Below are 23482 nucleotides of genomic sequence, written 5' to 3'. Positions count from 1 at the left end.
AAAGAAAATGAGAAAAGAGGCACAGGAGGTTTGAGAGCAAGAGAAAGCAACTTGCATTGAAAGTTTCTATTTGGTTAGCAAAGAGATCAAGCAAGCAGCTTGAAGACAGAGCACAAACTCTGTATTAAAACACTAGGTTATAAGGCGGCCCCATTCTTATTGAGGAACATGCAATGGGATGACGACTGGAATCTAGAAGCCTAGAAACCCAGCAGGTTCAGGAAAAATGCAAAATGTAATCAGTCACCAGTGTCCACCCATGTGAAATCACTTACCTGCAGAAAGAAGCCATTCTTCCTTTAGAGGGCAGTCAGAAGTAAAATTTTACTTCAGATATTATCAGCATTTTCTGAACAGTACTTCATGCGTTTTACTTCTGGTCATCCCCCTGCACTCTACCACAGCTACTGTATCAGCAGTCCTTCCTTCCAGAACAACAGCCCCGATCAGACGATATCCAAAGACCACCTTGCACTTGCTGAAGCAATACTAGATGTCAATAGGCTTTTTAGTCTATCGTATAACCTTGCGCAGGCCACAGTCCAGTTTCTAGCTGTCCTGGCTTTACTTTAGCAGCCCTTGGAACATGTCTAAACCGACTGGTTGGCTCTGGTCTGGGCATCAATGCGTAGCCCCAAATAAGAAAGCTGTATTTTGTTTTTCCCCATCTTGTTCCCCCCCTTCCAAGGATGGCAACCCTTTGTTACACTACTTAGAAGTATACACTGCCCCGTCACTACAGCCTGGCATAGAGCTGGATTCTGATTTACAGCATTCCAATTTTATTACAGATGCTTGCATTTAGTTCACTGCAAGGACCTCATTTGTATAGAATTGTGCATCAGTCAAATGTTATAGACACTGCACACCCAACATAAGAATGATTTACAGAAAATGTTGGGTTCCTGAATAAAGTGCTTGATCTGTCAAATGAAGCGTTCATAAGCAACCGACCAGAAGCTTGCTGAATATACCCATTGAACCTGACATATTAGACATATTTACAATTTAACTCGTCTTTAACATGCAGAAATAAACCCGCTTCAACAGACAGCACTTCATTCGCATCCGAATGTACCAGTTTCACTTCCCACTGCACTTATCAGCACATCACTTGGACTGCAGTAAAACATGACCTCCTAGAATTGCAGTCTAGCAACATTTGTGTGCTAAAAGCTGACGTCGGTCACTGTTGTCCTAGATCAAACTCTCCAACGGGTCTGTTTAAAGTTCATGTTGCTACTTCAAGTATGCATGTGAGGGAGAGGAAAGCAGAAAAAAAACACCCCAAGATCTAAATGCAAAGAGAATACTTGAAAGAAGAGGTATTTATTACAAAATTAAATTCCAAGTTCTAGCTCATTTTCCACATCTCCTGTACAAAATACATTTATAGCTCAAGGGAACATTCTCCCATCCACACTGTATGGTGCAGTAATTACACTTTAGTTAGAAGATATTCAGTTCATGGACAGATGCACACACGTGCACACACACAGCATTAGTAGGAAAGGTTCAGAATATAGGACAGAACTACAAAAGAACCCCTCTCACTGCGGCTCCAAACTCTTGCTCAGTCAGGGGCAAGTTCTCCAAAGATGGCTCTAAACAGCGCCTCTTGTAAAACACAATAAACTCACTTGGTAAAGTTTTAGGACCAATTACAAGTTCAGCAGGAGTGGTTTCTGTGCTATTATGTCCCCTACCTCAGATATTATTTGAGACAGTCATAGCCCTTGACATTCAAGAAAAGAGCATAAGGGATTTTAAAAACTAAAGCAACTCACAACCAACCATGCAACCAAAGTCTTTGTACTTTAAAGAAGACAGAGGCAATTTACAGTGTCGACTGCTTGCAGCCCACAACCTCCCGAAGAGAGCAGTGTGCTATGGAGGTGGTGTTCTTATCCTCAGCCTTCCTTTCCCAGCAGGAAAGAGCCTTATGATGTTCTAACAGTCTACACATTTTTGCTTTCATGACATACACCTGCCAATGTGTTGGGTCACTTGCTGGAAAGGGGGGGGAAAAAAAATCTTACCTATTTTCACCAGCTGGCGGAGGCACAGGGCACTGCTAAGGAGATTTTCACATTGCCAGCAGGACCCTGAGAGGAGTAAAGAGTGTTATAATTGTATTTGTGTGCAGAGTGCCAACCCAGAGGGTAAGTCACACAGACACGGCCTCTGGAGGGGAAGCTGCTAAGCGTGGCAATGGAGAATTTCAGGTAAATGCCTGTGTCTCCATGCTGACGGCTGGTTCACTCTCAAGTCCCTTGAAAACAATTCTCAGAGGGATACAGGAAGGAACTGTCAAAAAACATATTTGTTTACCTTTCCATAACAAGATTCTGGGTTTGCTCTCAGTATGTGACAGGTATTCATCCACTCAGGATACTATGAGGTGTCCTGTCCTACCCCTTGTTCAGGCACCCATAGGAAATGAACGCGCAGCCTGAAAACTGGAGGAGAAGCAAAGACGCATCTGGTACTTTGGGGCACAGGTGAAGAAGAGGAAGGAAGGATGGGGATATAAAAAGACAGATCCTGTCAATGCCCTTTGTGCATCAATAAGCCCTTCCAATTAGGATGCAAAAAGAAAAACTCTCTGCAGACGAGAAAGTGGTGGTGGCTCTCCCACCCACAGGGCTGTGAACAATGCTGGTAAGCAGCGCACGACACAAAAGCCCTCCACACCTGGACCAAGGGCAACCTTGGCACAGGAATCTCCATTCAAATCCTCCTCACAGTCACATCTGTGTCTCATAGCATAAGTAGTCCAGTTCCTGGAAATAGGCCAGTCCCTGCTGCTGGAATAGTTGTGTGCATACTGGTGTCCTGAAGCAACTGTTAACAGAAACTTTTTAAGATGGATGGAGTGTCTAGGATGAAGCTAGATGAGCCTAGAGGCCTTCTATCTATCCTCCAAAGACTGAAGAGGTGAAAACAGAGTTTACACATAAAAAAGAATTTGAAGTAGGGAACGCGGCAGCCCGCAGCTTTTTGTGATTTGAATCCATGGATACAGTTTGATCAAAATACTTTGCCAGTGATAAAAGGAGCCCCCGCCAAGCAAAGTTCAAAGAGAGCAGCTGTTCCAGAGAACAGCATCTTCTGGCCTCAGAAAGCACCGTTAGCTATTTTTCACATGACCGGGGAAGAGGACTAATAAGCAATCATCAAAATGAACCTGAACTCATTCCACAAGCACAAACGGAGAAACTGAACGGAAGCAGCCCAAATTCCATTCAGAAAGCAGAGTGCGCTGCACTCGTCACCTCACGTCTGCACCACTTGGACATTTTAAGTCAGAGTCAATAAGGGAATCACAATTATTGTATTTTATTGACCTCACAAAAATACTGGTTACTATTATGCTCCAGCTATGGCCTGACAGGTTTTGTTTTGAGAAGCAAATACTGAAGGTCAAGTTCTAACTAAAACAATTTTTCAGTATTTTTCTTCTGAAAGAAAACAGAGCAACATCAATTTACACTTATGTGAAAATGCAATCCTTGGAGTCCAGAGGGTGCAGAGGAAATGTCTGCCCTCTAGTCTTCAAATGTAGACCTTTTAATACTTTTATCTCCACATTTTAAATGAGAAAAAAAAAAAAAAAGATTCTGTTGAAGGCTGCTCCCTCTTGTGGAATAGCTAGACTTTTTTCACTGTATGCCTCCACCCCCTTACCCGCAACACAAGGCCTAAGAAACAGGCTGGTGTCAAACACCAATTAAGCGCTCTCAGAGGATTTCTGAAATGGCAGTCCTAAGAAAAAAAAAAATAAATAAATGTTTGTCTGTATTGAAACAGAAGCTCAGCTTGTGCACAGGAAGGTGGGATGCGAGCACAAAATTGCCTACCTTCAGCTGGCCCATCCCCAAATTCAGCCGCCAATTCCCACCCAAAAGATCATTAGCAATAAAGGACAGAAGGACCCTGGCCAAGGAACAAACTGGCTCATCTTCCACAGGCAGCTCCTACAAAGCTGACCCGTTCATAACAACTGAAGTAACCAAGGTTTCCAAGTCAATCTTTGCTTTTCCGCAGATTTAATTTAATGAATAAGGAGTGTTAGAAACTGTCATACCAAAACACAAGTTTCTAAGTTTTCTTTGTTGTTCTTTCTGTGTAAAGGGCAAGTGTGTGATTGTATGTGCTGGGAAAAACTCTACACTTTAAATCACAGCTTTAAATCAGCTCTTCTGGCAAATCCTCCCCATGGCAATAGGACTACTTTAGGGAAAGCTCATATTCAGGATAGCAAGGTATTAAGCCGATAATCTCACCAAGAGTAGAAGATGCTGAATTGCATTACTGCAAAGGCAGCACTGCACTGTCTGCCTGCCATGCTGCCAATAGTTAACAATTTGCAGCTGCTGTCAGATCAAGCAGGCTCTGACGGAGTATGCAGCCTTCTCCCTCATCCTTCTTGCCTATACATCGCCTCTGTGAACCTCTGGCTCATGCAGCTGGGAGCACTTCCTGCAACAGCAAGTGGAAAAGCACCATCAAACCCAGTAGCTAATTAGCGCAATGACTTCCCACCATGTATTACCAGCAGGTGATTAACTCAAAACCTTTAGAATCAAAAGCATAGGCCCATACCACCTGAGTTAGTGTCTACAGGAGTCAACTTCTGGCAAGAGATGTGACACACCAAGCCAGAGCCTTACAATAGCAAGCAGCTGCCTTACTGAACAATGCTATGGATCTCTATTAAAGAGGAATGAAGGCAAGTCTGACTGGAGTCTCAGTGCCCCACACAGAACAACTATGTTAACACAGCCCTTCTGTGTCATAGGAAATACATTAGAATTCAAGGCTTGGTAAGAGAAACGAATGCACAATTAGTATTTAAAGATGCGACATACTTTGCTGCTGCTCTCCCTGTACCTGTAATTTTGATGCAAGGCTGAGAAGCAGAGCAAGAATTCTGAAATAAAAGGCTTGAGTTTCTTGAAACGTACACAAAAGAGTTTTGCAAATATTACTTCTTGAGACAGGAACACAGCTGGGGTCTAACTGCCATTCATGTTGGATGCTACAAGGTAGCAACCTTGAACTGTGACAAGAAATTGAAGTTGGATGAAGAGTAGGAGATGGAAAGAAAGGAACATTTACAAAAATAGACCTAACTTAGGAGAAAGGCACCTGATAAATAGTTTTCTGCTTTCTTGGAAGGGGTGGATTCAACACCCAATGCTCTTGACACTTAGCAGACAAAGAATTTTTGCCTGGCCTCACATTTTCTTCAACACAGTAATTTGACGGTCAGCCATCTATGAGAGGGAACTTGCTGGAATACAGTGCGTAGACACTGTGGCACTGACAGCCAATTTTGCAGATGCCCCATTAAGATGAAGCCTTCCCCTTAAAAGCACAGATACCGGCACTGGAATAGCTGGTTTCAAAACATGAATGACAGCTCTCTGTAAAATTCCCAAGCTATCATTTCAGTCTCTAGTACACCCACAAAAAACCAGTCTTCACAGCATACTGGGCAGAAGATAAATTGCCTGCTATTTCCACTGTAATATCCTTAGCAGTTCCAGACAGAACTGCAAAAAAGCTGCAAAGTGCTGAGCTGAAACAGTCTGGCTCTGAACACAGGCCTGCTAGGTGATTGTTATAAATGATTAAAGGTGACCAGAAAGCAAGACAGTGTACAGGGATAAAAAAAAAAATCTCACTCTCCTCTGTCTGCAGAGGGCCTGGGAGACAGGCAAGGCACAGTGGCTCAGGAGATTTCAAGCAGACCCCTTTCAGTCAAATTCTAAAAATCCAGGGTCAGAACAAAAAACCACAGACAGCCAGGACAGGACAGAATGGAGGTCCCCAGATACTTACATGAAGCTTTCAAAAAACCTTGCCATAAGAAAGCTTGTTAATCATGATAAAACTCCTAATGTCTCAGACACCGTCTGGCACTCAAACTGCAATGCTACTTAGATTCCCAGAAGGAAGACACACACACACAAACAGGCATACACACAGCCTCCAACTGGTACTGATCTGACTGCTGGAATGCCACTGCTGTTTGACTGATATATATTGCTCAAAAGAATTGAGATTTAAGCAGACAGTTGTCCAGGAATACAACCTAAGGATTCAGGACATGAGTCTTTTTAAGAGGACCTTATCATGGTCATCCTCTGCATCTTCCAATGCAGGCAGTGCAAACAAACGTCAAAGCAACAGGGCTACTATACCCAGAGTTGTCCAGAGAGGGCATTTTACAGTTACATGTTTCCAAAGCACCAGAATCAGCCTGACACGCAGCAGATCTCATGCTTCTCATCCACTGTTCCCAGGTTCCCTTTGCTGGCTCTAGAACTCCCAGGAGTCCATCCACCGGAGCCCTGCCATGGGGCTGCTAGGGTCAGAGGCCATGGGTCCTATCATCCCATAGGACAGAGGATGGAAGAGGTAGAAGCTGTGGAAAGAAACCAAATGCCCATCAGGGACTGAACAGTTTTCCATCTCAAAAACATTGCAGCAGATTAGTCCATACAGATGTCCTATGGGACTTTTGGTTTTGTGCTGGTCTAAGATCCACTGGGGACCTTTTAATCTCTGCTGAAGACAATATATACATAGTACACAGTTTTAGCATAGGTGGCATTTTCTCTTAGCAAGCTTTTCTCTTTGGAGAAAAGCCAGCTGAGAAAGCCTACAGCAATGAAGAATTTGCCTGTGTTTGAGGGATGTGTCACCATCTGACACGGGGACTACAATCAGAAACCACTGAGCTGCGGGTCTGGAGGAAAACAGAGTGTTCACATTGAGTGTTGGGATACAAGAAAGATTCCCTGCAATGGGACGATGTTTTAATGTTGTATAATGTATTGCTGGGACACAGATGCATTTAATCTAAAATTTGATCTAATCAAATTTTGAAGGTTTAGAATTGGGCTTGATGAGGTCTGACAAGTTCAACAGAGAAGAGAGGCAGAGACAAAGGCCATGGATAATTAACAGGTTTCCACTGAGACAGTGATTGTCACACATTCAGGAAAGTTCAGCTTTCAGCACTTACCTGTACGTGATGAGCAGAACCAGTGCCACGAAGCCCCCTCCATATACTTTTCTAGCTGTAGTGCTGGGTGACAAGAACCCAGCGCAGAACTTCAGTAGTGTGTCCCAGGTGATTCCTAGGAGAAGGAAGAGGTAGAAGTCAGGAGCAACGCAGAGGCCAAAGAACAGAGCTGCTATGTTCAGCCATAGAGCGGGCTGACAAATTTCTGGTTAATACCAGAAAACCTTGTCAATTTTTAAATTAATTTACCTTGGTAACCTTCAGAACTATAGGGATTGGCTTGTATCGGCAGAACATTCTTTTTTCCTACCTTTCCATTTGAATAAATGCAAAAGAGATATGGGTCCCAGCATGCTAAGTTGTTACAAAACCACAGGAAAAACTACCAAGACTGAACTATGAACAGACATGACAGAAAAAGTGGGGGCAGCGAACAAAGGGAACTTGTAGAAAAGCATGTGTAAGAACAGTGACACAGCAGAGAACAGGAATCATCTCTCTAAATTTAAATGCCCTAAGCACTAGACATGACTGCCTCTTTAGGGGGGTAACAAAACAAACAAACAAACAAAAAAAAGACAATCTGGCACTGCAACGTGCTTTGTGAAAAACATTTTGAATTAGTCAATGTTTTCAAGTACTTTGTACAAGCAACCAGAAAACCCATTTAAAAAAATATATACTTTTTGGTCTGAAAACATTCCATTTAACAGAATTCTCTTCTCCCAGACTCTAGTATTTTACCTGTCAGCATGCTGGAAAAAAGCATGGCAGGAAAGTAGTGGTGAAAGTAGAGAACACGTCCCATCATAAAAAAAGGGAGGTAATGAAGAAGCCAGCCCAGCGTGATCTGTCCTCCACCACGTAGCACAACTCTGGACAATTCTGGAACACAAATAAACACACTTCAGCAGAGAAAAACTCAACTACAGTTCCTATTTGCAAGCCTTATCAGAGTAAGTAAACTCAATGGGAATGATCTTTGCAGGAAGTCATGTACTTGTCTGAAATCGCTCCAAGCCTCTACAACATCCTAGCTGCATTCTTTATAAACATACAAACGCTCTTCATGAGAACAGTTACCAGAAAAGATACACAAAGGCGTAAGTCTCAAGGGACTGGCAGGAGGTTGACCATGCCCTGTGTTAAGAGTGAACTTGCAGTTTCTGAGGACGTACATCAGACTAATTACGTCATTCCAATTTCTGATTTTTTTTTATTCTCTCTGCAATGAGACTACAAGCCATCAAGATGATGACTTTGCCAGCCTTTCCTGGAAAGAAATGTTGCCTAGCTTCCAGAGCCTGTGGAAGGGACTGAGAGCTCTGGTGTCTGCATGCAGCTTAGCCAATAATTTATTGTGTAATGGAATAGTTTCACATCACGTTTCAGAATTCACGTCCCACAAAGAGATCTACAAAACAAAGCAACCATTGATGCAAACTGGAATGGTCAAAGTATGACCTATTAGGGTTTGTGAAAAGCTCTGCAGCCTTGGCATTGGACATAATAAAGGATCATTGCATCCCTTGCATTTGCCATTTACTTTCATAAAGATCAGGAAACGTTCCTCATTTCAAAACACGGTGCATGCTACAGTAGTACAGAGCACACGCAGAGCCTGAGAGCAGGGCACTGATCCAACTGATCTGTCTCCTCTACAGCCGATAGAGTAGTCCCTTGCAGTATTTTTGCTGAAGATCTGTCCTGGTCACTATTAAACTTTTTGAGATACGAAGCTCCCATTCTCTTCCTTGTGGACATTGTACGATAACCTAAGTTCAGTAGTTTTCCACCCTTGGCACACAAACTCCTACCATCCACACACTTTTAAGGTGCCCACAAAAGGCATTTGTGAAAAGGAAGCCTATTATCAGTAACCTATGTGGGGTCAGTGTCTTTACTAGAAAAAACACCTTGGAAGCCTGCAAAGCAGAACAAACTAAAAATCATGGGACCAGTAGATCTCTGCATCAGGAGGGTTTTCCTGACATACGTTTTACCACCTTCTCCCGCTGTTATGTCCAGATCAAATATAGTCTTTCCAACAGATATGCAGTTGGTTATTTCTGAACTGCAGTAATCATGTAATTGACAGCAACTGCGGCCAACATCTTGACTCTTGAGCAGTTCTTATGCAACTCCAATGCCAGGCAGGGTGACCACCTGCAGAGCAGAGCTGGCATGTGAGCTACGGACTAATCCAAGAGCTTGTTTCCTGCAAGAAAACAAGGCAGCAAAAGCCTACTGAGATTCATATCTTTAAATCACCTTAAGATGCCAGCTTATACCCAGTCCAGCTCTGTACTCTCCAGCAAAAGAGTGGTAAGACTTTTGAGGAGCCGCTGATCACATCTCCTGCCTGTGAGTCACCTCCAGAGCTCTTCTCTTTGGCTAAGTAGGTGTCCCAGGGTCCCTGCTGACTTGAGGATTTCCAATCAAGTTTTGCAGGCTTAAGAAATTTGGCAACTCATCAGGAATGGTGTGCCATGCAAAATGTGAGATTTATTCACAAAAGTGATGATGTTTACTATGGAACCCTTTGTTAACAGTCACATTGTTCAGTGCTACACTTTCAAAGCGCTATATAGCTTAGTGTTTTGTACATACAGCTGCCTTGCGTGTATTTTATTCAACTGCCAGGGTTTTAATACAATATAAAAAAAAGATTATTTTTTTTAATAGATGAGTCCCAGGATGAGCTTTCCCGTATCAGGAAACCAAGGATGTTATAACAGGGATTCTATCGTGCAGGAGGGATAGGAAGACTGACCTCACCTTTGAGTTCAGATGTCAGCTGGACACCTCTCTTCAGGGTCACTGCAGTGGAAACTGCTATCAGAAGATATAAACCAATAGTGACCAGATTTAGCCACCAAATCACCTACATAGGAAAAAAAGAAAGATTTGGGACTTTAGGATAGACAAAGGAACGTGCATGTGAGAGGAAATGAAAAGCTACATGCAAGCATAAGAGTACAACAGGAGAGACAGTCCACAAGCAGGAGAAAGAAGAGAATCATTGTCACTGGCCGAATCAAGAGTAAGCTAAAATTTGCTAAAGACACTGGCTTGGAACCTCCCACTCCAACTTACCGGGTTTCCCAGCAAATAAACCCGGTAATCAGTCTCATTGACACCAGAAAAACGCAGGCCCTGAGGAAACAGACCAGAAGAGAGTAAAATGGGCTTGCATCAATCCAGTTTGTATTTTGCAGTGTCGAAGGTGAGACAAAGTCTCATCCATGAAGCTTAGGTGCTACAAAATAAAACCAACAACATTTTCAATGCAATTAAGAGGTGCTATGCTTCAAGAAGCACAGCAAAAGCCCTTGAAAACAGAAAGGAAGGTGGATTGATCAATATACCTGGTAGTTGATGGGCCAGTGCCAAGGTTTGGATGTAACTTCATTGTCCTTTGGTTTGAGGCCACTGTTTCCCTACAGAGAAGTCAAGATAAAATTTAAATGGACAGGCAGTTATGCTGCAAAGCCTGCCCAGAAATGTCTGGGTAAGCAAACATACATGAATACTCTTCCTGAGTATAGGCTGTTTTCTGACTACATAAAAACGTCATCGTCTGGAAACGGCCACAGTGAGGACAATTAATGTTTTAATATTACTGTGCAAGTGAAAATGTCCTTTAGGTACCATTAGAGGCAGTATTCTCTCACTTCTCTTCTCCAGCTTTTCTGTCACTGAGGACCCACGTTGCATAAGCAAGACCTGTGCTCATTAAGAGACTACTTCAACAGGTTTCCCTCCACTGTGAAATAAAAACCGCAGAAAGATTATTTCCATGGAAACTTATGCAGGTGCTTCCTTACCTGAGACAACATTATCACTGGTTGCCATGGAAATGCTTAGCATTAATAACGATTTGCTTGACTACCGTCTTTCTTTTAAGAATCTGGGAAGAGCTTTACAAACAGTAGCAAATAAAACCTTAGACTCCTCTCTCAAAATAGTAACTTCTTATTCTTCAGACAAAGGATTGAGGAGCTGGGAGCAGAAGGGCTGTGGCCAAGAGCACAAAGAACAAAGAACGACTGCAAGAGTAGTCCACTTGGGAAATATTAAATCCAGCTCTGTTTTGTTGTTTGTTTGGTTTTTTTTAATTCAGGGATAAATCGGGAAAAAGAAAGCAGAAAACACAGCACCTTGATGAACTTTTAAAAAAGTAGTTTTCCATTTTCAATCCAAACGCTTGTCGTTCTCCTTTTTGTTTAGCTGCTTTTCCTGACTCTGACCATAGTAATATACTCATGCCTCACAAGTATTAATTTAACCTTAAAACCTTCCAGTAGGGTAGGGAAAATTTCTAACTCTCCTTTACAGAACTGAATTTCAGCTGCAGAGGGATTACATAATTAGGCTGTAGCTAGATGACACCAGCAGCAGATCCAGGCATCAAGCCCAAAGCTCCCAAAACCTCTGGAAGATTTAGCTGCAAGACCACCCCTTTTTCTAAGTATAAATTCAATTAGGTTGCTGGGGCATGTAAATTCTGCCCTAGCTTGCAGCCACCACCCAGATACCTCAGAAAATGCTATTTCTTTTTGATGCAAGAGAAAGAAAGAAGAAAATTATAATCTAGAATTAATGATATCCTACCCGGATCATAACCATGTGGGATTCTAGCAGAATTTCTGCAAAAGAGGGCTTCAAAACATCCAGGCTGATATTGGGCACTTTAGAAAAAGAGAGAAAAATAGATTAGAAATCTATATGGTTTACTTTTATTTGCCTCTTTCATAATAAACTAATCTCCCTCCTCCTGTAACAATCTGCTTCTAGCACCTCTTTTAATTCCATATGCAATTCATTCATATTCTAAACACAGAGTCTTGCAGTCAAAAGTATCCCCCAGTGAATTTCACAAGTGATGTACTCCTAGATTTCTCCGTTCTTCCAGGAGCAAGAGAAATAGATAAAAGTCCATAAAATAAACAGATTTGTATTTCTAGCTGAAAATAGAGACATATTGTTCATAGGCTGCTGGTTATCTGTGAGCCATGAGCGCGGGAATGTAAAATGCATTACAACAGAAGAGGAAATTCTACCGAGCCAACAGCCCAGGATTCCTCTCCTTTGGTTTGCATACAGTCGATCTGAAAGGATGAAGAACACTAGGTTTTTTAATAACTCAGAACTCAGCCCAAGTTATCTGCAATTCATGGGATGAAAATTGTATCGAATCATTCAGGCCAAAAGAGGCTGTGACACCTATCTAACTCCTGGATGAGGCTGCAAGGGCCATCTGTCATTATTGGCAAACTTAGTTCTCTGTCACACTTCTATTCATTTCTTGATGGTACTGCAAAGTCATTATTTAGCATGCCCCTGGTAAGAGAAGGAAAAATACACCAGAACAGGGTGAATCCTAGCTTTTTAAGAAAATCATTAAAGTATATATGATATACCCATACTGATGACAATAATTCCCAATTAAACCAATGATGTTAAAAATTACACCTTGTACTGTGGTGCCTATAAAATTTCATACTTTTGTTACCCACGAAGCTCTCAAAATCCTTAAAAAAGTTTTTATACTATCACTACACTTGAAGCATTATCACCAGCTTACTGTACAAACAGTGAAGTAGCAAAAGGCTACGCATCTCTGAACAACTGGCCCAAGTTCAGCAAGTTTGTGCTTTGGGTGGGAAAGAACACACAAATTCCAAACACTGAACACCAGTTCTTGCCACCTGATAGCTCATCCCTTCCAGCAAGCCAAGATGCACTCTCAAAGGGAAAAGAAATAAATGACTTACACCTAGGGTTAATGTGATCTTCAAAGTTCCAGAGGGAATTGGGAGTCTCCTTCAGGTATGGTGTGCAGGTGACTTCCACTTGTTCCCAACCCCTGAGGAAAAACAGAACAGTTAGCCACCACCCTGCAAAAGATCACTCGATATTTCCAGTTCATGGCTGATTTTTCCCCCATTTAGCCCTATACTTCCCCACAACACCTACCATACCACCCAGCCCCAGCAGCTGCATTCTTACACGCTCGTACATGCTCTAAGAACCATGTAGAAACCAAACCAGATTTGCAAGGCAGCCAAGATCAAAATTCTACTGAATATTTTAATCACATTTCTAAGTCTAAATGGCGCTTGCATTCCTGACCAGGCAATCACCAGAGGTATGTGCCTGCGCTCACTATGATTCAGCATCCACAGGATTCATTAGAAGCCCTTTTTAACATAACACAGTGAAGGGAAACTTAAGCTAGCAGTACCGGTGGCTGCTCTGGAAACAGAAGCAACATGACCGCACAGCCTGCTGCTTCAGGATCCATGTTCGCATCCCACACAGTACGGCTTTGCAGAAACAGCAGCTTGCTTCGCATTAGTCTGGATGTCTCTGCATATACCTCATTTTAATGATGAGATATGTAATCCAAGGACATATTAAATCACAACCCCTGCTAATAGCAGCTTGGTACTGTTGCACATGCTTCAGATGCTGTGTGTAAAAATGGCAGAAGGTCTTCCAAGCACAGAAGTAATATCAATAAAAAGAAATTTGCAGGATTACGGTATGGAACAGCACGAACTGCTCCAGTTTCTAGCAATTTTTGAGAATCTCGAGGATAAAATGGGCTTGAAGAACACATCTGTCATCCCCTCCTGGACTTACCAGATGACAAGATCTACGCCATGCCACTCTTCAAACTCCTAGTAAGGGATATTATTTTTCAGAGCTGTATACCTTCACTGTAACAGACTGCATAACCCTAACCCAGATCTCCCCCTCTGGCTATACCTTTAGTACCAGCTAGTTACTTTTTTATTCTTTTAAAGATAAAGAAATGGAGGAAACGTGGTTATTGCTTAGTTTAAAAGTACCATTGAGCAAAGGAACGCATTAGCTCAAGGCCTTGCCGGGGTGGAGGAGGATTAAAAGCTATTTACCATTTTGGCAGAGTCTTTCCAGAAGAGCCCAATATACACCCTGTAGCCACATGGGTTAGCCGGACCTGACTCCGTAGAACTTTGATGAGCTTTCCAGACTTTCTGCCCACCACTTCAATCCGCCAGAAATCATTGGAGTCTCCTGTTCCATTCTATCATGCAAACATACCATAGGAGGAAAAAACCAAAACCAAAACACACAAAAAAAGAAAACATACCAATCCAACTAGAAGATATACAAGATTGAAGCACTGCAAATACGAACTTCTGAAATTCTAATGGTGGCAAAGCTAAACAAAGGAGCCCGGGCTACCCTCACACAGACTTCACAGAAGAGATTCCCCATCAGGAAGAGATGATTCTAGACACGAACAACTACTCACAAATACACGTTTATCTTGCCAACCTTAATTTTTTTTTTTGCTTCCAATTCATACTTGACTGTGGCTCAGAGTTACATTTTAAATGGGGATAACTTGGATGCTTCACAAAAAGGGTTCAGGCAACAGCCCCTTGCATTTGGAAATTCAGCCCTCAAAGCAGATTTCGTTTTAGTGATTCAAAATTCTGTCATCATTCTGTCAAAAAAAGGCACTTGTCTATGTGACAAGGCCAAATACATAAAATAATACTTGTCAGAGCAACTTCCAGGTTGCTCAGTTTGGCATTTCTGGAATTGAACGCTGCCAAAGCTAGACTGGCAGTAAAAGCTTAAGTTATTTTCTTGTTTGTGTTCACATTAAATAGATTATCTCATATTTAAGGTCTATTTCATACTAAATCAATTTTTCCTCCACTATGGTAGATGCACACCCATCACCTTGGCTAACAAACTAAAAAAGCAAGAATAGATCCCCTTGGCATGGTATGAACTCTGCCCAAAAGAAGGAGCTTTTGTTTTATCTTGCCATTCACTTACTATTCCATAGCCAGTGACCTGAAAATGCTTCCTTGTCAGGGGAGCCTTATGCTGGTGACTGTGAAGATTTCTAGAAGTTCTGAAATGAAATTAAAAGTCAAACCTTGCTTTGATTTTATGTCTCAGTCAATTTGTGATAACAACTTTGGTCTGACCCATTCAGAGAGTTGCCAGCGCTTTGATCGCTCAATTCCAGCCAAGGGCAGGGCAGGATGCAGCCTTAACAGTGACGGGGGCCACAGAAACTGCCGTGTCTTACCATGCAACTCAGAGCTTATGCCACGCTGGGCAGCTGCTGGGAAAGGAGGACATTGTGAATAAATCTGACCCTCAAGCTACAATCCACCACCTCCAAGTGGGAAAGAGATTGTTGGTTTTGTTTTTTAATGGTGGGACCAACAGTCCTGCTCTTGCAAGAAGCAAAGCAAGGCCCCGACCTCTCTTGGTTATCAATTTTGCTTTTGAGGGGAAAGATTGTACCATTTAGCCAGGCACGGATTTACTGAGGGCAGGATCTGTGGCCCCCATTAGCACCAGCTGTAGACAGCGCAGACAAGCAGCCTCCCACCCTAGCAGGGACTGCTAGCTGGGGCAACCAGAAAAACCTGGCCATATCCTGGTCAGTCCTTAATAGTAAATCAGACAATGAACCACCCCGCCAACAATACAGCTGCATCTAGCCCGGCCTGGTCTGCACAGAAACCCTCTGCCCACACTGGATGTGGTTCCTTCGCAAGGAGACGGGAGCCATCTGCCGGACCTTTCCCGCAACACCACAGTTTCACCCCCCCATTCCAGAGACCTAATCAAGACCTAACCAGCACTGCCTAATCAAGATTTTATCACCTTCATTATCACACATTTGATAGTAAACCCCAAAATTCAAGGCTTTTTTTTTTTAAACGTTAAAATAATTTTGGAAACCTCAGCAATGATTTGTGAACATGCAGTATCGAACGCAATATGACACGATTTCCAGGCTCACAAGTTTAGAGCTTCTGTTAAGAAATCAAAGCTGTGACAGCACTGAGCATTGTGGCACAGTGACATTAGGCTTAGATGAAGATTAAATATCAAGTCACTAGGGTTCCCCTGCTCCCTCTCAGGTATTCCATACAAAGAGGGATGGCACCAGCCAACATTTTCATTAGGTGTTTCACTGCTGTGTGATCTCAGTGCTGTTGAGAACTTCAGTAGGTGGATACTGCCTATGCATATAGGAACAGGAGACTTGCAGTACGCTGACAAAAAAGCCACACAATTTGCCTAGAAAAATTGTCCTAGAGTGGGGACAAGCAACAGAATGAGGGTTTTGAAATTGCTTCTTTGCAGAGGAGTTACCCTTAATATTCCACCTCACACAGACGAACGAATCCCTCTGCTGCTTAGGTACGTATTTCTAATGAAGAAAAACTCCACAAACTCCACACTGGAAACACAGATATACAGCCTATATCACACAGCCCACTTGTGCTGGCCTAAAAACATGGTCTCCAGCAGGACAAATCTCCCAGCAATTCTATTCAATCATGCCATCTCTTGGAATGCCAGAAATCATCCTTACTCTTTATGTTCCAGACGAATAATATCTCCATGCCTCACGAACTCCACACGGCTCGAGGGGTCTGACAGATCTGCTGAAGGAAGGCAAACTAATCATATCAATGCACTGACAAACATATCAGGGTCTTAGTTTCTTGGGAATGCTCATGCCTCAAGCAGACAACACACGGCAAACTAATCTGTGTCGACTCTAAGCCTGGTGGTAAACCACTGCTCGAGATTAAAGACCAGCCCTGAGGGCTACGCCAAAGAACGTGGCCCCAAGCAGCACATGCTGCCCTTAAATAAGGGGGACGCCTGGTCAGGCTAACTGAACACCAAAACTACTTTTTTTTTTTTTTATTTCATGAACTGTAAAATGACTCTTGAAAAACTGATCATAATTTTGTTGTATCTAGGTTATTCGAATTTTTTTGTTGTTTAGACAGCTCTTGTTAATTTTTATATACACATGCTGCAGGTGAAGAAAGGAAACTGCCAAACATGCCTCAGCTACACTATATGATATTCTAAAACAACAGATGTATGTACAAACCATAGACCTTCACATCCAGTACTCTATCTTGTCACAAGCAAACATCCATGCAAGTCACATGAGCACAATGTATCAGGACGTACCAGGACCCAACTCCCCCCACACCCATAGCCACAGTAATAAATTCCACAAAATACTGAGTTCAGATTAGGTTCCTCTCTGTTATTTGCAGCCCTAACCCAGCTGAAAAGTTGTCAATGCAACCTTCAGCTGAGAAAAGCTTATTTACATCAGCTGTACAATCTAGAGAAAAAACAAAAACACAGGAGACACAAACAGATTCCCCTTGTTCTTCCTCCTCCCTTCATACACAGGAAGGATGCTTTGCCCTGGAGGGAATATTTAAGCGAAAATCTGAAGCAGAAGTTATAAAAGGCATTTTACTGGTATTTGTTACCTGTATCCGAATCATGTTTCTTTATAATCCACAGGTTATTCAAATCTTTATGTAAGTAGGCAGTGACCTGAAAGCACAGGATAAATTATTTTACCAAGCAAGAGAAAAGCTGGTGATAGCAGACACACATTCACCAGCAAATCGAAGTCCCAAATGAATGCACCAATAACATAGAAACCCTGGGATGGCTTTTACGTTAGCACCCCCTGCAAAGTCAGCTGCTGGCCACTCCTTAACCCAGATGACACCTTTTATTCAGCATACAGCCCGTACACTCAGAAGCACTACACTTAATGACAGTTCACATGCATCATGAGTAACAGCCTCCAACCATATGGCTCAACCTCCTCTCACCCTACTTCAGAGGCTCCTTCTACAACAGGATATCCAAACCTGAACTTTTTGAATAATCCCTGACCAGTACCAGAACCAGGAGATGGCTTTACGTACAGTCATCACCAGTAGAGATTTAAGACAACAGGCTGCCTGTGACAACCATAACGCTTCTGCCAAAAGATCCAGGCAAGTTAAGAAGGATTCAGGGATCCACTGTTAAAGCTGCACATGCTACCCAGCTAATCCTTACCGGCCTGCTCAGACTCATACAGTGTAACTGCTCCTACCTCCCCCCTACCATGGGCAGGGGAGACCACCTGGCCCCAGGGTGCTGCTGTGAGGGCAACCTTCCCAAACAGCATGAGAAACTGTACCCACTCTGTTTACTCTCCTCTTCCAGCAGCAGCAAGCCCTGCTCTGTGGCACCCTAGACTGGTCCCAGATCTGTGCCTCCCACTCAGGTGGAAACAGATGGCCCGGAGGGTGGGTGAGAGGCAGAACTTACAGAAGTGTCTGAGGGTGGGGAAAAATGGAGAGCTGGAGGTGGAACCTTGTACCTTTAGGTATATAATCAGGAGAGGAAGGGAAAGGAGGCAGAGAGATCACTGCCTCCATCTTTTCCTCCCTAAACCTCCTCCAAGTTCTAAATTCCTTTCCCTTCTCCACAGCCCTCAAACTGTCCCATCCCCCTACACTCATCCTAACTCCAGAGCAGGGAGCACAGGGAGGGAATCTCCATCCTTTCCCACTTACCCTCAAGGAAACTCCCATCAGTGTCCTCTCCAAATCCCCTTTCCCTGCTTTTAGTGTCATAAAGCATGCTGTGTACTTGAATTTTGCCTATCCTTGAGACAGTTTTGGTGTGACATTTCCATCTACGGTAATCAACAATGTCACATGAGAGTATTAGAAGTTGTGGTTGGGAATAAAAGCAGGAAAAGAAGATTGAGACAAGTTTTCATTTCTGAAAACTTCTTCCTCACCACACAGACTGAAGGGAGTTAAAAACAAGCACTTATTTTTCTCTGGCAACTTTCTTTGAAGGAGCTCAGAACCATTTTTAGACGCTAACATGCAAACTGCAAAATACATCTTGGGAAAACTGCAGAAGCTGAAAAGATTTGTGAAGCTTGATGATGACAAAAATAAGAAATTCACTTAATTTTTGTACTACTTAATTAGCGATAGTTACATGATTTCTGATTTTTACTTATTGCTTAATCATTTAATCAAAAACCCTTAGGGAGTTCAGACAGTTTAATTATGGCTAGCTTACGAATGTACAGATATCTAATTTAATGAGCAAAATCTTAGAAATTCTTTGGTGACAGATGAGGAAAGCAAGGTACAAAGGGAGAGTAATTCCTGTAAGGTCACAGAGGCCAGTGGCAGGAGTGAAAACAACACACAGCAGCCCTATTCTGTTGCTTTTAAAACACAGCAATGAAACCTATAAGATAAAGTAATGTATTTGTTTTAAACATAAGTTCTACAGCCTTCCTTGAGGTAATAACAGTACTTTACTATGGAAAATTATTTTTAAGTCCTCTTGGCCTCCATCCACGGAGCGTGGTCTTGCTATTAGAGTGAAGCCTTGTTACTGTAAGTCAACTCTCTGCCCTCTTCAAGCATCCTTTTTACTCAGACTTCCACGCCAAGTGCACAGCTGTGGCACTGAGAGGGTAACAGATGTTGAGTAAATACACAGCTCCTGTCACAACAGCACCTAATGCTAAGTGCAATGGAAGCGAGTCGATGGTTGTAATCAGAGGCACTACTACTGCTGTACACTAACCTGCTGCTGGCGAGCCCCCACGCCCTCCGGGTAGAGGTGCCAGTGGGAGTGAAGGTATCCCCCTGCCATCCGAAGGTTCTTCATTGTGACCACAGACCCGTAAGCCAAGTCTACAAGGGAAGGAAGGTGGAAAAAAGGCATAAGGCAGCTCTCCTACAAATATTTCCCCCAGCTAGTCTGCAGTGCTCCAATTAGCCATGCATTCTCTTGCATTGTTCAGATGAAAGCTCAATTCCTGCTTGACACATTACTACACACAGCTCATTGCAAGCTTATCTTCCATCCCCAACCACGATTCAGTAAAATTGTTACATAACATTTGTCTGAAACACTTAAAATTGTCCCACCTACTTTTAACATAAACAGAAGTACTAGTTCCTTTGTGTGTAATTTCAATAATGAGATGTTTGAGATAGCTTTCCATAAGACTATATGGTCAAATTAAAACATGATCAAGTTTGAAAATCATGTGACTACTTTGAAGCACTCCATCACCCAACCCCTACAGCAATGCAAGAGGGAAGGGAGACAAGCTCAGCTATCAGATAGGGGAGCTGACACCCTGGCTTCAGACACCTTCCTTCATAGCCTCCCAACACAAGTGGGAGAACACAGTCTTGGAGAATGGACTTGATGCTTTACCCCAGTTAGCAGCTCTGGAGCAGGGAACAGCCAGAGAAAAGCTGATGTAATCGAAAAGCTAAATCACATTAAAGCCTCGGTAGTGCCTAGCCAACCTGAACGACCACAGAGCCATCTTTCCCCTAAATTCATATGCATGCCTGAATACAATACAGCTGAATCGGGGGCATGCTGTGTCACAACGAAGTTGATAGTTTTCATTTACAAATATTTTGGAAACAAATCCTGCATTTGACCACCTACAAACCTAAGGTGAACAGGGTAAATCTCTTTTTGTTGTCTCAAGCAACATAAAGGACAAAAAATACAAAGATGAATGTACACAAAACTGTCAAATCCCTCAAAATGGCATCTCTCCCTCTAGAAGGAATATGATGAAACAGCTAGTGACCTTGCACTAAACATGGTGTTATTTTCAGCCTTCTTTTCTGTCAATATATCTGCACAGAGGAAGAACATGGATCTGACCACGAAGGCATAATCTGCACTGTCCTGCACTGACTCACAGGAGATGCTGTTTTTATTTAAACCCCCATAAACATTGACAACACTCAGAGTGGTTTATTCCTTTGGACACTCACACTCTGGAACGGAGACATTATGAAGATTGTTCCCAATCAGCTGGGACTGAAATGCTGAACTGAAGAAACCATCCCCAGGACCACTAGAAAAGAGAACAAAGAATGGGACATTTCAAAGTCCGGCAAAACAGGCATACAAAGCTCTATCATGCATTACCAAATTGTTTTTACAAAAGGAAAAAGATAAAACCAGACATGGCATCAGGAGAAGAATGACTGCAGTTCCCCTAGATGCACACACCTCTAATGTTGTGAATCATAGCAAACAGTCTTGCAGAAAATTGTCCAGAGCTGCAAGGACTTGAGGTCACAAAAATATAGGCACTGACACTGCACAAAGCACCATCAACTACCTTTGGAGGTGTTCTTATGGCAAATACATTGACCCACTGCCAGGTTAAATATAACAAAGCCTCTCTCTGTGCCTCTTTAAGTGTCATTTCTGCTAAGAGGGTAGTGGCAAGACCAGTTGGCTTAAACTGAAAAATAACAGATTTAATTTTACAGTCTTTTTTTCTGATGAAATGCTTATTCACCTCATCTCTTCATGCTGGCATATGGAAAAACATTACTTGGCCATTTTGCTAGTTGTTGTGCTCTTTCCACATCAAAAGCGTCCCTTGGTTGCAGGCATTCAGGGAAGAGTCCTCCCTCAGGGTGCATTCAGACTTTTTTTTTTTTTTTTCTTTTTTTTTAATCACAGCCAAAACATTTTTCAGGAATGCAATGTCTTTTTTGTCTTTTTTAATTACAAAAACAAAAATAAAAAGAATGGAGTTGAGACATTTTCAGGTCCAGGAAAGAGAGGAGGGGAAAAAAACCGAGACAGAGAGTTTGGTTAAGATACTTGCTTGGCATTTCAGAAAGTCTTAAGCTCAAACTCAGTTTCACTGCCAGCTTGGCCAGAGCCTTTTTCTAAAAACAATGTAGGAGTCTGGGAAGGGAATTAACAAAGACACAGCTTGTGACTGCGCTTCTGACACTGAAAATGAAGCAATTCATAATCAATAGCCTTTAATTCAAAGCAAAAACAAATTACTCTTTCTGGAGAAAACATTATGAAATACCTTTTATTTAATACTGTAAAATGAACAGCAAACATAGCCATGTAGAGTACAAGCGGGAGCAGGATGAGGCAGAGTACACGAGCCAGTAAATGCTTCCCAAACATGACCTGTAACAAACACAACCTGGATCAAACAGTGCAGCTGCAGGAATATCTCCACTCTTTACCTCACAGGACTCTGAGCAGTGGTCCTACAGCAGAAGCCTACCACGCAAGCAAGCCCAGCAGGGCGCAAAATTACCTCAAAAAGGCCTAGGGAGCAATAAAAGCTTAGGCAGACCTTGTTGTGCATCTCCAAAAGCTGGACCCAGGGTACCTTGAAATTTCAGGGTCTTGGGAGGAAGACAAAAACAGGCAATAGGAGGGTTTAACTTTCAAAAATCTTGGGCGTACCTAACTTTGGCAAAGAAGGTTGGGCAGCTGCAATTGACAATACTTTGAAAGCAAGGACCATAACTCGTTTATCAGTGGTACACATCTTGACACAAAATCACAGCAAGGAGATGTCTTCCAGAATAGTAACTGTCAAAGCTAAGCAAAAGGGAAAATGAAGACATGAGGGCACAAGTTACTAGATACAATTCTCCCAACAAGTTTCCCTATGCAAATATGACTGCAATAAGGACTTCTTGGGGACCTAGATATGTTGCATTCACAGAAACCAGCTCACTTAGCAAGGATGCTCTCACACTCCAACTTCTGTTTCTGCTCCTCAGCCAGAAGTTACAAAAAAGTCAGCAGCAAAACCGGTGTTTCTAGCTGCCTCAGCACAAGAGCAGAGCATTTTATTTAAAACCCTTCGAAAGGTGGTTTGTACACAGACACCCAAAATGCAATTACATATTCACGTCCTACTGACACTGCTGGTAGCAGAGCAAGTAATCTAAAATACAGGGTGGGTAATAAACAGCTGTGGGAGAAGAAAACACCTTAAATAGCAAAAATTGTTTGCTAAATGTCCATACCTAACTTCAAAGCAGACGAAGGCAGATGTACTTGCCATCTTGCATATTTTTTTATGTGGTACTTATCATAAAATCATTAAGCTAATCATCCTTCATCCCTTAATAACAGATCCAAAGATTTCAGAAGTAATGGAAAAAGAGATGAACACGTTACAAAACTAAGAACTTACTGAAGGCAACAAAGGAAACAGTTGCTCAGCTCAAGTACTTGAGCAGAACACCACTGGGCACTGGGAAAAATGCTGATTGATGGTACATAATCAAATTTATGCAGCAGAGAGGCATATGAACTAATCTCCAGTTCCCTACTCAGAATGACCACAAGATGCCTCAGTCTTTGTGAAAAGGTTTTCTTTTAACTACAGACTTCAATGCAAAGTCAAAAAAGAAAATGTACATGAAGGACAGCATCGAGCAAACCAGAACAGTGGACCAAGATAAGCTGAGAATTCTAGAAATCATGATTAGTTTCCTAACAAATGCAGAGATAAGTTATTCACGGGTTTAATCCTCACTTGTGTTTTTTTTTTTTTCCCCCTCTTCTCAAACACCAAGGTTGCCAAATAGTTAGTTATTCAGAAAGCATCTACCTTCTGGAGTAAATTTCTTTACATATTCTAACACTCAGGGGCTTGCTGCCTTTGCTGCCAGCAGCTCAAATGAAATCACTGTGCAGCTGTCTACTGGCAGAAAGCTTAGACATGATGGATTTGTTCCATTTCAA

The 23482-nt window shown here is 42.4% G+C and overlaps 1 protein-coding gene across 3 annotated transcripts in view; it reads right to left on the bottom strand.

The window, feature by feature from the left end:
* Nucleotides 1-504: 504 nt before the first annotated feature.
* POMT2 (protein O-mannosyltransferase 2) overlaps nucleotides 505-23482 on the bottom strand; it is a 30307-nt gene continuing 7329 nt past the window's right edge. The window contains exons 7-22 of one of the 3 annotated variants that reach the window (XR_010070845.1): nucleotides 21795-21901; nucleotides 20728-20810; nucleotides 19505-19614; nucleotides 17374-17440; nucleotides 16443-16515; nucleotides 14879-14957; nucleotides 13960-14111; nucleotides 12814-12905; nucleotides 11651-11727; nucleotides 10405-10476; nucleotides 10133-10192; nucleotides 9815-9920; nucleotides 7781-7921; nucleotides 7037-7151; nucleotides 6210-6433; nucleotides 505-2105 (exon numbers count right to left, since the gene is read on the bottom strand). Coding sequence is in view for 2 of the 3 variants with exons in the window: in XM_063333512.1 (XP_063189582.1) it covers nucleotides 6328-6433; nucleotides 7037-7151; nucleotides 7781-7921; nucleotides 9815-9920; nucleotides 10133-10192; nucleotides 10405-10476; nucleotides 11651-11727; nucleotides 12814-12905; nucleotides 13960-14111; nucleotides 14879-14957; nucleotides 16443-16515; nucleotides 17374-17440; nucleotides 19505-19614; nucleotides 20728-20810; nucleotides 21795-21901 (1440 nt within the window). In the remaining variant the exon portion in view is untranslated. Of the gene's footprint in view, nucleotides 6434-7036; nucleotides 7152-7780; nucleotides 7922-9814; nucleotides 9921-10132; nucleotides 10193-10404; nucleotides 10477-11650; nucleotides 11728-12813; nucleotides 12906-13959; nucleotides 14112-14878; nucleotides 14958-16442; nucleotides 16516-17373; nucleotides 17441-19504; nucleotides 19615-20727; nucleotides 20811-21794; nucleotides 21902-23482 lie in introns of all 3 variants that reach the window. The other 2 variants (XM_063333512.1, XM_063333514.1) reach the window with 2 other exon arrangements.

The sequence above is a fragment of the Chroicocephalus ridibundus genome, chromosome 4 (assembly GCF_963924245.1).
Source record: "Chroicocephalus ridibundus chromosome 4, bChrRid1.1, whole genome shotgun sequence".
Classification (NCBI taxonomy): Eukaryota; Metazoa; Chordata; class Aves; order Charadriiformes; family Laridae; genus Chroicocephalus; species Chroicocephalus ridibundus.
This window is presented reverse-complemented; position numbering and strand designations above follow the sequence as displayed.